Below are 13,670 nucleotides of genomic sequence, written 5' to 3' on the forward strand. Positions count from 1 at the left end.
AGGGCTCAGCATAATGGGTTCTTCCTTCAGCTTTTTGCAAATGCGAATAAAATGCCTCATTTCAAATGGAAAAGTAAAAAAGGCTTGGGTTTGTCAGTAGATAATGAATTAACATGAGTTTGCAGCCTCAGTGGAAATGGGGAGCAGTATTTTTTCACTTTGATTTGGTTTTTTTGGGGGGTGATGTCAAAATCTGCCTCTGGTTGTGGGCTCTAACTCAGCTTGGTGCAGCAAGGCAGGGGCTGCACAATGAGCTGTTGACATCCTGATGAGCCATTCCTTCAAATCCCTGTCCCTTCAGCAGAGATATCCCCCTCTAGCTGGGGATCTGGGAACAGGCAAGGGAATGGAACTAAATGCTACAAGGGACAGATGGGGATTGCTGTCCCTTCTCTACTTGTTTTGTGGAGATTGTGGGAGTTGAGGTGGGTAAGAAGAAAGATGAGGTGTGCAAGAAGGGAAAACATGGAAAGTGGCTGGTGAGAGGATTGGACACATGGGGATATCAAGATGAGTGTAAATGGCTGTGGAGGACATAAATGATGCTGCAGACAGAGCTTATGTGTGAGCAGTAAAAAAGCAACCCTAAATGAAGGGAAAGAAACCACAATAAATCCTTGGCCACCTTCCTCTGCATTACTGACAGCGAAGTGCCCCTAAAGCAGGAGGAAACCTCTGTCAACATCCAGATCACAGGGGCATTGAATTGTTCCTGAATGATTTCAGCACAGAAAGGCACTTCTAGGAGTCCATCCTCACTTCCCTTGAAAGGCCAAGAGGAGTTACACCCCAAAAGAAAACTCAGATTTGTAACCAGGTTATTGTGGCTTGTGGTAGGAGCCTGACTTCATATGTGCATATTGTCCTGAATAGATTTGCCATTATAGCACCTTTCAGGTTCCAGAATTACGTGATCTTTACTAATATTCTTTTCACATTTTTGTTGTAGATAAAGAAAGAAGTTGGGTGACCAGATCTATTTGTAATTCCTTTGTTCACTGGAGAGACAATCACACTTTAGTATCTGAATTGGAGGAAGTTCTAAGGTGAGACATTAGCTAAAGGGATATTACTAACAGTGTAATTCAAATCTATGATCTTTGCTCTAAATCACCTTACATTTCCACTTGCATTGATTTCATATTCACTAAAACACTTTTTTGTTCCCCTCCAGAAAAATAAAGTCACCAGAGATTGGTGGAAAGCTCTCCAAGAGGTCCATTAATTCAGATGATTTAGAAGCCATACAAAAGCATCTACATCGTTTAACAGGCTTTGAGGAAAAAATGAATAGAAGTGAATTAAAAAGCTTAAATCTATTCAGAAATTTGAAGAATGAAACATTACAGAAATTGTATGCATTTCTTGAACTGGGAATGAATCCACACCATGATTATAAATTAAAGGAACCATATAATAAGGAAATAATTGATGAAATCTATAACTTCACGTCACTGCAATTACAGAGTGACTTTAATGGGACTTCCATTTTCAATACAATGACCCACTGGAAAGAAATTCAGAGGGCTTTAAAATTAGCTTCAAAGCTTTGGAATCCAGCTCTCCAAAGTAATTCCAATTTTAGTACATTGAAAACTAAGGATGCTCTCAAAATGTTGTTCTCCACAAGCATGCCATCACTTCTGGAAGGTCTCAGAGACCGTTTGAGTGGATTGGAAGAAATCCCATCTGTGTTTTCTGATGATCTGCTTGAGCCTGACTCCTACAGAAACTTCCCAGAGCAGCTCCTAGCTCTCGAGGAGATGTTTTTTAGAATGATGGGCACAAATGTAGGCTATCAGTACCTCCTGCTGCCCGTGTTTGAGCTGATGAGGGCCGTAGAGAAGTCCATGGGGGAGGCCTGGTGGGATGAGCTGAACGTCTACTGGCGCATTGGGGAGAAGCTGAGATCCATGAGGTGGAATAACACAGCCATCGTTGCCTATGGGCAGTTCTTGGAGGTGTTAAACAGCCATTTGCAAAAGCTGAATAATAAATCGAGTGGTGTCTTCAGTGAGGAGCTGGATCAGCTGTCAGAGCTCATAACAGCTGTGTTTAAAGAGTTTGGGGAAAGCTCTGGAGTAGCCAATATCTCACAAGTCACTCAAGCCATCCAGAAGACATTGAACATCTTAAAAGACTTACAGCTGAATTATAATGTCAGTGCATTAAAATCTATAGATCTTTTCTTTAATTTTAACAATAAAACCTTGGAGAGCTTGTCTGAACTTCTGAGAACAGGAATGAAAATCCTTCATTATACAAGTGCCAGTGAAGGTTCCAGTGAAGACATAATTAAACCCATCTATAATTTAACACATCTTCTACTGCAGGAGTTCAGCCAGTCTCCCTCACAGCACAATTCCTCACTACAGGCAAAAGTTTGGGAGTTCTTGAGATCAGCCTTGGATCCTTTCCTTGAGCCCAGCAGCAATGGCTACAGGACACTCCAGAACTGCTCCTTTGAAGATGTGCTTGCCATAGGCCTTGAGGTGCTGTTTGAAAATGCCACTCTAAGGGAGTCCTCAGCCAGGAGCCCCTGCAAGCCCCTCTTGCATTCCTTGGGCGTGGAGGGTGGGACAGGGAGCAATGAGACCTTTACCAGGCTGTTCCAGCTGGCCATAAGCAACGTGCAGCTGTCCCCAGAGTTTGCTGCTGCCTACAACAACAGCAGGGAGAGCTTTGCCCAGGAGCTGTCGTGCCTCACCCGAGCTCTGCGTTTGTCCCTGAGTTTCCTCTCCAAGTTAGACCTTGTCTCTGGGCTGGGAAACTCGTGGCTGCAGGAGAAGGGGAGAGCTCTGAGTGCAGCCACGGAGGGGCTGGTGCAGGGTGATGCCTGGTGCCCCATCCCAGCCCAGGATGTGGGTGATGTGTCCCCATCCCAGCTTCTGGACGTGCTCCTCCCTGCCCTGCTGAATGAAACAGCGCTGAGCTCCCTGAATTCCTCTGGCAGCTCAGCAGCCTGGGATGGGCTGCCTGTGTTCTCCCTCCTGCCAGCAGCTGCTTCCATGAGGAACAGCAGCCTCTACGAGCTGCTGCAGGTGGGCAGAGCTGCCTCCAGGCAGCCCGAGTGGGGACACTTCTCCCGGCTGTGGCACGCCACTGGCAGCCTGCTCACCTCCAAATGGAGCCTGACAGAAGTGGGTGAGTATGTGGAGCTCCTGCAAATGATGAAGAAAGCTCTAATCCTCGTGGACTTTGGGGTGGCTCCTGGAAAAGCATTGGTGCATCAGACCTTTCGGAATTCTACTGAAGCGATGGAATCCTCAGATCTCAGTGATTTGTACAGTTCATTAAAACTCCTCATCAGTTCAACTTCTGCCACAGACAGCACACTGGACTTGGAAAGAATGTTTCAAGAAATACTTCCTCTGTATGAAGGGGGTGGTGAAGGACTGTTCTACTCTAATCCCTATGGAAAAGAGAATCAAGATGTTCTGACTATGGCTGCAGTGATTTGGAATGAGATCATTTTAAACAGGACTGATTTTATTGCAGAGAATGCATGGGAGGTTATCAAAATGCTTGCACTCGATGCAATCTCACTCGAAGACATTGAAAATTATCTCAGCACAAATGAAAAAGTGTCATCATTATTTTCTGACTTCTTGTTGACCCCTGAAACTTTTGAAAATTTCGCAGAACACCTTTTGTCCCTTGAGAAACTTCTCGGTACCATGGCAAAGGTGAATACCAGTGATCATTATCTGCTGATCTCTTCTTTGTCTAAGCTAATGCAGAAGCTCCCTTCTGGAGGGCAAGAAAATGAACTTGATGCTTTCTGGCACATTGCTGAAGGTCTGCAATCCTTGAACTGGAGTAATCCAGACAGTCTCACTGCCCAGTCACTTCTGGACATGCTGCAAAATCTGCTAAATACACTGCAAAGTGACTCCAGCCTTCCTTTCAGTGAGGAACTGAAGCAGCTGCTAAACTTTGCATCTTCCATCTTTGAGCTGTATGATGAAGAAGACTCTGTGGGAAGCAACATCTCCACGTACTTGAAGGCCATGCAGAGGGGTATCTTAACTTTGAAAGGTCTGCAGGAAAGGTATAACATCAGAGAGCTTGAATCTCTCAGCCTGTTACTTGATTCTTACAGTAACCATACCCAGAGACTGATGGAAATGTGGGGAGCAGGAATGAAAGTTCTTCATGAGACCAACTTAAACAAAACATTGGAGGAAAAAATGGCCAGTATCTATAATTTCTCACATTTTCTACTGCAGGAGTTCAGCCAGTCTCCCTCACAGCACAATTCCTCACTACAGGCAAAAGTTTGGGAGTTCTTGAGATCAGCCTTGGATCCTTTCCTTGAGCCCAGCAGCGATGGCTACAGGACACTCCAGAACTGCTCCTTTGAAGATGTGCTTGCCATAGGCCTTGAGGTGCTGTTTGAAAATGCCACTCTAAGGGAGTCCTCAGCCAGGAGCCCCTGCAAGCCCCTCTTGCATTCCTTGGGCGTGGAGGGTGGGACAGGGAGCAATGAGACCTTTACCAGGCTGTTCCAGCTGGCCATAAGCAACGTGCAGCTGTCCCCAGAGTTTGCTGCTGCCTACAACAACAGCAGGGAGAGCTTTGCCCAGGAGCTGTCGTGCCTCACCCGAGCTCTGCGTTTGTCCCTGAGTTTCCTCTCCAAGTTAGACCTTGTCTCTGGGCTGGGAAACTCGTGGCTGCAGGAGAAGGGGAGAGCTCTGAGTGCAGCCACGGAGGGGCTGGTGCAGGGTGATGCCTGGTGCCCCATCCCAGCCCAGGATGTGGGTGATGTGTCCCCATCCCAGCTTCTGAACGTGCTCCTCCCTGCCCTGCTGAATGAAACAGCGCTGAGCTCCCTGAATTCCTCTGGCAGTGCCACAGGCTGGGATAACCTGACCATGTTCTCCAGTGTGGCACAGGATGAGCTCCACAGCCTGCTGCAGAGGCTCCTGCAGAGCCTCACCACAGGCAGCTACTACACAAGTGCCTGGGATGTGTTTGACAGCTTCCTCAGCACCAAAAGGAGCCCAGCTGAAGGAGCTTCCCTTGCAAGGCTGTTGGAAGCAGTGGCAAGTGACTCTGCCAGTGATCTGTCAGCTCTAGAAATCACAGAAGCCACCTTCTACATTTTCAAGGCGCTGAACATCCCTGGCCTGCTAAATGAATTCAATATGAGTTCCAGTTCACCTCCTCTCTCCAACAAAACCAGTTTTGACACTGTGATTGATATCGTTGCTCATCACTTCACTGTTGTGGCAGAAACCCTTTACAACAAGACCCTGCCTTGGACTCTGAGTGACCACACTCTGTCCCCAGCCAGCTTGATCACACAGTGAGTTTGGGATTTGGGAATTGTAATTCCATGCGTGGGTTGTGACCACTATTCTCATTCCAGCATGAGAAGTGTGGAATTTTCTTCCAGTGGAACAACCTAAGCCTGCAATCACTGTAATTTAGGACACAATGTATAATGTGGGTTAAACTGAAGCAGAGGAAACTTCTCCTTGAGCTGAAACTACAGCTGAAAGTCAGACTTAGAAAAATTTTTTTGTGTTGGCACACGTATCAATGCAGTGGAACAGAGTCCTGAAGGAGTCTCACCATCAGTGGTAGGCTCTTGGGAAAACCTTCCTTTGTGGGATGACTCTCTAATTTTTGACCCTCAGTCTCCCTTAGGTGTGCCTTTCCATCTGTGTAATGTATCCATCACATAGATGTGAACTTTTCAAGTGTGTTTTCTTATTTTGAGAGTGAATGACAGCTTTGGGAAATAACAGCAGAAAGAACGGATGGAATAAAACTGGGGGGGTACCCACTTAGGAGAGATGGCTTTCATCTGGAATTCTTATTTACTCTGCTGAGGAGCAGCAGCCACAGCTGACAGGTCCCTCACTAATACATACCTTGTTTTTGAAAGTGAAGCTGATTTAAATTCCTATCTTATTTTTCAGATTTCTGTTTTTAGAATTTCAAAACACCATCTTGCAGGTGACAGCGAACAACAGCTATAACCCATACCTGATGTGTTTAATGAATTCTGCAGAAGCTGAGGATGGGGAATTGACAGGTGATCATGATTTCATTAATGCTCAGGGGCCTCAGCTGCAATGTGTTTTGTCTAATGGAGGGAAGGAATGGTGCTGCATGGTTTTATCTGCTGGCAATTAACTGGAGCTGTGAGACATGGGGAAGCCAGACTGGGGTTTGGTTTGAGTTGTGTCACATTGGGATTATGAGTTTCCATCCCAGTCTCTCCAGAGAAGGCACATCTCTTCTTCTCAGTGTGATGACAGGATGCTGACACTCAGACAAAGCAATCTTGCAAATAGAAACTTCTTTCCCTTCACAGCTTTTTGTAGCTGTAATATGACAGCAGTTATTTCTGAGAGCTAACATGGTGTTTCACATAGATACTCGTCTCGTGTGCTTATTGTAACACCCAAGAGGTTTTACCTGTGCACCAGCATGGGCTGGATTTCACTAGGAACAGAGCACCTACTTGAACTCAATCCCTTATAACCCAGATCACAGTCTGGGCCTTGCTCTGTGATTTCAGAGGTCCTCAGCCATGGAGGTTTGATGGAAAATAGCAATGCTCAGTTGGCCACAGAATAAAAGTGCTGATATTCCCTCTGTGAAGTTTCTGGCATTTTTGTCTGGAGTAACTATTGTTTTTTTCCCCTGCACAGAAAACATCCCACTGCTTTTGAAGCAAACTCATCTGAAAAAGAACTCTTTTATGCAAAATAATACCTCTGAGAAACATTCATCCATACCAGAGCTCCTGAAGCTAAAAGTGAGTCTGCTTTAAATGCTGACTTGAAGGACATCCCGCAGTGATACATGAATGTGCAATGGTGGTTTTGAAAAACAGAGTATGGAAAAGAGTTTTTTTTAAGAGAACAGCTGATAAAAACTAGGGCTGAAACTCTGTGTTCTGCATGCTGCCTAGATTTGAAGGTCACCTGTAAACTGGGTTGAGGAACTTGTTCTTTTATCTGTCCCTACTGAGTGTACACCCATTTTTCAGAGAAGGTAGAGGTGTTCCTGTCCTCCCATGTGCTGGATAGGATGGCTCTGTTTGCCACCAGCTGTCCCAGGAGGATGAGCACTGCAGAAATGGCCAGTGGCAGCATATTCCTTAGTGCACCACTAGTTTTAAAATTCAGTATATTGAGACTTCCTGAAGCACCTTGCAGAGCTGCAATGATTCTAGAATGCCTCAGCTTCCCTTGAGGAGGAGGCAGGGAGGAGTTCTGAAAGGCAGAGATAGGGATTAGATACTTCTGCCCTGCTGAAAATCCATGGAATTGTGCACTTCTAATTGGCAGTTAGCAGCATGACTAACTGGGTTACTGCCTAAGGAGCTGTACCAGCCCCAGTGTGGCTGGAGTCAAGTCCCCACATGCTCCTCTGTCCCCAGATGTCACACAACACCAGAATGGCTCCTGAGGTGAAGCACCAAGGTTGATTCATGGAGTTCCCTCACCAGCTTTGGGTTTGGCAGTGCCTCATTTGAACAAAATGCTTCTTCATGACTGCACTAATAGCATGCATGCACTTCAGTCTATTGCTCCATATGAGAAATAGCATTTAAAAGTCCTTTTGAAAAAAATACAGCAGTGTGCAATGTTGTTGCTGTGTAATATATCTGTAACAATAATATGATGAGCCTCAGTGTGACAGGTACTTAAGGGCATAAAGCTGAAAATAATTCTTCCCCTAAGAGCCTGATAATGTAAATAATGATGTCAGACAAGAGGGAAGCCCATAATAGAAAAGGACTATAATTTTACACCATTTGGCAGATGAGGAAGCTCTGACTTGTGGCCAAGTCCCTTTCCTGTGCTGCAGTAGATGACCAGGTGGTATCTGAAGGGCTAAACCTGTTGTGCAAGGTAGATTTATTTGGTCTCTGAGAAGATTAATTAATAAACAGGTAAGTCCAATGGAGTAATGCTGTCTTAAGTGTGTTGGGCAGGGGAAATGACATATTAAGGTTTGCAAGGTTTATTAGATCCAGCCAGGCCTGCCAGAAGCTCACACAATGATTGTCACAAGCTGTTCCATTGGAGACCTTTTGAATGAACTAAATATATATCTATTTCAAAATCCTAGTCCTAAGGAGACAGAGAAAGGGACAGCTAGACTCTTTAAAGCTTGCCTTTTATATTCTGTCATCTAACTGGTGTTTGTGCATTTTTCTCCCTTTTTTCCCAAATGTCCTTTGAAGATCTCTCGCCTCCAGGATCTGACAGCACTTCTGTGTGACTCTGAGAGCTTTCAGTCCATCCAGCAGCTCTGCCACCTCCCTGAGGCTCCCTCTGGGGAGCTGTGTGAGCAGGGCCAGGCTCAGGAGCAGCTCCTCCGTGCTGCTGAGCTGAGCAGCCAGCTGGTGGCCAGCATGCTGAGTCACAGGAGGATCTCCCAGGAGCTCCAGAATGTCCTCATTGGGGATGCCACAGACATCCAGGCACAGCTCAAGTGGTGAGGCTCTCTCTCTGAGCTAGACTGTTTTAGTATTCTCTTTATGGAATGACTTCTTGCCTTCTCTTTATATTCTCACTTTTGTTTGCTGCTTTGTTTTTCCAATTCAGGCTTCAAGAAAATGTACCAGAAATTGCATTCTTTCAAGAGATTCCTCAGTATGTGGCTACTTTGAATTCCATGCTGAATGTCACTGAGGGTTTTACAGACTCCAGCAAGCAAGGTACTCTTCTGTATTTTCTTTACAATGTTGGTAAACATCACCACTGGTACCACACTTGCTGCTGGAAATCCCAGAACTGCCCAGCTGCCAGGAAGAACTGGGAATGAAATAATCATACACCACGACCTTGGGATCCTTAATCTGGGGTACTTCCAGAGCCTGTTCAAGACCACACTTTGTTTGCTTTACAAAAAAAGCACCAAGTCTTTCCATCTGAGCAAATTTTGCTGTCCTGAGATGTGATAACTTCCGCCCAAAAACCAGACTGTAAAATGTAGGGAGTAATGACTGTATGTTCCAAGTTTTTGTGACCTTTTTCTTATGAGCAGTGAGGTACCACACTCCCATACTTCACATAAGTGCTTGAGATTTGCTGTGTGTCTGGAGAAAGCTGTAACATCAATTGTTCTTTGACTGTTTATTCCAGAAAAGTTAAGAGATGTGTTTAAAAATGTGGAGCAGCTCAAAGAGGACCTCAGAAACACAACAGGAATGTCTACAGCCAGCATTGATGCTCTTCTGGAAGCAGCTTTCCCAGAAAACAGCAGTCAGGTAAGTTTGCTGTTATCCTTCAGGGAGATCTTGCTGCTTTCTACTGCTCAGACCATTAAAACTTATAATTTGAGCAGATCAGTGGGTGTGTGACAGCACAGATGACCCCACAGGGACAGACAGAGGACAGCAGAGCATGTTATGGGCTGGGAAAGCCACCAGGAATGCAGCAGGAGCATCACTGTTGTCAGCCCAGCCATTGGAGACTGGGAGCCACATGGTAACCCTTGGGCTGTCACCAGGAGCTGGGCAGCAGCCAGGAGAGGAATGGCTCTGATCTGGAGCAGGGCACAACTCTCTGGGGCACACTCAAGGGGGCTGAGCAGGGTTTTCAGTTGTCCTGGTCACTGGGAAGTTGTCCCAGTCCAGGTGCAAAAGTGCATTTATAACCACAACATGTGAGAGCACTCAGGGTCCAAAAATACCCTCCCAGAATGAGAGATGAGCTTCCCTTCCTCAGCCTCCTGCTCCTGCAAGCAGAGCTCCAGATGCTTTCCCCCTTCCCAGCCATCTTGTCTGGGCTGGGCCCCAAAGAGAGTGCTCTTTTCCAAACTTCACATGCATCAGTCAGTGAGAAATTGAAGCCACAAAAGTTTTTACTACTGTGCAAGCTGGGTAGTAAAACACAGTCCTTAGGATTTGTCCCTGGGAGCAGGAGTAATGGGCAGGCATTTTCTGGTTCTTGGGTGGTTGAAATATGGCTCTGTGGAAAGAACAACAGCCAGGCAAGATTAACCCAGGCATGGTGGAGTGTGCAGTACACCCTTAATAATTCTCTTTTCCCTTTGTGCACACCCAGCTCCTCTCTCAGGTGCTGCAGCTGGAGTCCTGCAGTGCCCACCCCACTGACCCACAGCTGCAGGTGGTGCTGCAGGAGCTGTGCAGCCTCCCTGTGCCAGAGAGGACTCGCAGGACCTACCTCCTTGGGGTCACCCTGCTGAGACACTTGGACATTTACAATTTCTTGTACAAGGTTAGTGCTGGATTTTTGGAGTGTTTTCTGCATGCCCTGGCTGAAAGGTTATAAAATATAATTGCAGTGGCCAGAAGCTACACTGATTTACACAAGCCAAAGATCAGGCTTTGCTCATGCAGTAAGTTTTATTGCATATCCATGCTGTGACAGCGTGGATATAAATGAGAATCCCAGCTGGTGTAAAGCAGCAAACCTCATTTAAAGGCACTGGACCTACTCTAAATGCCTCCCTATCTGCTAGTATCCTTTATGTGCTGTCACAACCTTTTGAACACTCCCAGCTGACTCAAAAATGAGCTAAATTTTTTGATGCCTTGAAAAGGGAAGCCCTGGAAAAAGTCCTGTAAGATATCTTTTCCCTATCTATTTGGAACTAAAAGTTACTAAATTATTCAAATTTCCACCCCCCACCCCCAGCTATAGCAACAGCATCTAAGAAAACATTCATGAAGAAGTGAATAGTGAGCATGTATTTAAAAATACAGGAGTGATCCTGGGCAAAAAAAAAGTTGTTGAGTGATAATGCCAATGAATTTGGGCTCAGGTCAAAAGTCACTCGTGGTGTTTGACATCTGTGCTCTGTGAAATGGGAGATTTGGTCATATCCCAGCCAGTACATGACACATATTTCCCAACTGTAGTTTGGAAATACACTGTTAGATTATGTAATGTTCAGGTGAATGGTTTGCAAAAGTGCTTGGGGGATTTAGGAATAATAATCCCATTCATTTCCCATGGGACACCCACTCTGTAAAACCTCCTTGCAGTTTTGAAAATCCCACAGTGCTCATGTTTGAGTTAACACAATATGGGCGTGTGCATGCCTGTGCATGCAGATTCCTGCTCATCATAATTGATTTCCTTCCTGCCTCTTGCAGATGTTTTTCCCTAAGGAACTTCAGAAACCCATGGACAAGATGTTAGGCCTTCTGACAAAAATGAAATATTTCAGACACCAGGTTGAATCTGGCATTGATCCATTGCTACAAGCTATTCATTCCCTGAAAAAGCTCCGACAGTCCAGGAAAATGCCACTGACTAAGGTATGTGTAGCCTGCATGTGCTTTTGAGGCAAAATACCACTGAAATGGTTTCCACAATCATTTCCTACCCTAGAAGCCACAGGTGCATTAAACATAGATTCCTTTTCAAAGCAACAGTGTTCTGAGGAAAAGCTCTATCAAACTCATCTCTGGAAGTGCTCAAGGCCAGGCTGGATGGGGCTTCTGGCAGGTGTCCCTGGCCATGGCAGGAGGTTGGAATGAGATGAGCTTTGTGGGCTCTTCCAACCCAATCCATTCTGTGAGTCTGTGTTGCCTTCCTGGGGGAGTTTTGATTTGGAGCAGTGGGACCCTCATGTGCTCATGAGTGGGGGGGGGAACACTTGGAGCAAGAATGTCTTAAAGGAGAGAGGATTTGCAGCAAAATACTGGTAGGATCAGCTGGAGAACTGCTCACTAAAGGCAAACCCACCAAAGTCAGCAGCAAAAAACTGCCTTAGCTTTAGTGTGCATTAGATCACACCCAAAGCCTCAGAGTGCCCAAAACATTCAGTACAAACCCATTACTGCTCTGACAGCTGCAGTAACTCCAGGGTGCTCTGCCTTCATCCAGCACAGTGCCCAATCCATCTCTGATCCATGGTCCAGGAGAGCACAAGTGACAGGAATTGTCCCTGGTCATCATTCTGCCTGCACATTGCAGAGCCACGTGCAGCCATGGGCTGGATGGGGACAGTGATGTGCACATCCATGTGACAAATGTGTGTTGTAACCCAGGTGTGTGAATGTCACCAGGCACACATGATAGGGAATTTCTCTGCACACATTGGAGGCTCTTCCTACATTGGTTGTCATACCTGGAAATAAATGTGCCACCTCTGTCATAACAAAAAATACATGATTTCCATAGAAAGTTCCTATTTTGGTAAATGCAAACCTGTCATAAGAAAGCAGTATAAAAATGTTCAGTGCTTTCCTTCTCATTCTGTTATTTCTCTCCAAGTGGGGTGCTTTCAGTGTGCAGGATTTATTTGTGTTTTGTCTTTTCTGCAGGCATTATTTAAACCAAACAACTCTGGGATAACACATGGCACTTTTAAATCCATGTCAAAAGTCCTCTGCAACCAGGAGATCACGCCCTTGTTTTTTGAGTCTTTGCTTCCAGACTTTGGAGACCCTGTAAGCAACAGTTCTCATGCAGGGGATGTCTATGTCCAAAAGCTGATGAGGAAATATGGGATTCCTCAGGATTCCAGTAAGTCTGGCTTTTCCCTAGGGCACAAACGTTTCAGAGCTGAACTCTGCTATTTCCAGACAGATCTAGTGCTGAGCTATTCTCCATATGTCTCTGAGGGCTGTAAGTGCTCATTATTTATGGTAGCTGAAGATCTGCACTGCCCTAATTATTGGTGGTTTATTTCCATAAACGTTCAAAGGGAAAACTGCCTGTGCAGCAGAGCAGTGCTTGACACTGCACTGTCTCCCATTTGTTGATGATCTGGTCCTAGGGCTCGACAGGTCACTGCTTTTTCTTGATGTGTAGTTTTCCTGACTGTACTGACATTATTAGCTCCTCTGAGTTCACAAAACTCCATTTAACCTTCAAGCAGATAATGTTGGCTCCAACAGAGAGACTCTTGTTGTCTTGAGTTCAGCAACAGGAGATCTTGGGGGTGGATTGCTTTTGTCAGGATGCATTAGATCAGTCAGTGAAGAGGGCCCTGAAGTCATTCACTGGCCACAGCAACAAACTGGGCAGATGGGAGAAAAAACACACTGGCAGCTTTCTTGTGTCTGGTCTGTTTGTTCTCTGTGTAATTTGCTTGTTTTTCTCCCCTTGCAGCCCCATTTTGCTTATCCTTTTACCTGGACCTGGTCAAGACCCCCACCGGAGCTTTGATTTGGTCTTTCTTAAAACCAATGGTGCTTGGGAAGATCCTTTTCACACCAGACACCCCAGAAACTCGAGCAATCATGGGAAAGGTATGGCTCTGCTCCAGGACATCAGCATACACCCACTGCACAGAGCTGTAATTTATCTAGCACAGGCTTGTTTCCCTGGGAAGCAGAGGGCTGCTTTCTCACTGTTTGGAGTATTCATCATATTATTTTTTCCTACTTGCCTTGCTGGCCATATGAGTCATCTTTTGTCTTTGGTTGAATCTTCCTTCCAGAAGCTGCTGTTGGTCTAATATTTACAGGACAATTGTTTAAGACCTCCAGCTTATCAAGTTTCACCTCCATATTTTCAGCCAGTAGGAGAGATGTGTCTCCCAGGACAAATGCTGTAACCAGTGCTTGTTCACAGGCAGACCAGAGGCAGAAGGAAAGCAGATATTGAAGACATACCCTAAATATAATATTTTTCAGTACTTAAATAAATCCAGTGTGTTAAGGGGTATTTTGCCAAACAATGAGAGTATGCTAGGAAAAATCATAAGGAAAACAAATGTGG

The 13,670-nt window shown here is 45.5% G+C and overlaps 1 protein-coding gene across 2 annotated transcripts in view; it reads left to right on the forward strand.

Annotated features, from left to right (window-relative positions):
• ABCA12 (ATP binding cassette subfamily A member 12) overlaps positions 1-13,670 on the forward strand; it is an 87,605-nt gene that overhangs the window by 29,067 nt on the left and 44,868 nt on the right. For both annotated transcript variants that reach the window (XM_074548036.1, XM_074548035.1), the window contains exons 9-19: positions 950-1,046; positions 1,175-5,308; positions 5,928-6,043; positions 6,666-6,772; positions 8,210-8,463; positions 8,574-8,686; positions 9,114-9,238; positions 10,038-10,211; positions 11,093-11,257; positions 12,269-12,470; positions 13,059-13,198. In XM_074548036.1, the coding sequence (XP_074404137.1) occupies positions 950-1,046; positions 1,175-5,308; positions 5,928-6,043; positions 6,666-6,772; positions 8,210-8,463; positions 8,574-8,686; positions 9,114-9,238; positions 10,038-10,211; positions 11,093-11,257; positions 12,269-12,470; positions 13,059-13,198 (5,627 nt within the window). The remainder of the gene's footprint in view (positions 1-949; positions 1,047-1,174; positions 5,309-5,927; positions 6,044-6,665; positions 6,773-8,209; positions 8,464-8,573; positions 8,687-9,113; positions 9,239-10,037; positions 10,212-11,092; positions 11,258-12,268; positions 12,471-13,058; positions 13,199-13,670) is intronic.

The sequence above is a fragment of the Zonotrichia albicollis genome, chromosome 10 (assembly GCF_047830755.1).
Source record: "Zonotrichia albicollis isolate bZonAlb1 chromosome 10, bZonAlb1.hap1, whole genome shotgun sequence".
In the NCBI taxonomy this organism is placed as follows: Eukaryota; Metazoa; Chordata; class Aves; order Passeriformes; family Passerellidae; genus Zonotrichia; species Zonotrichia albicollis.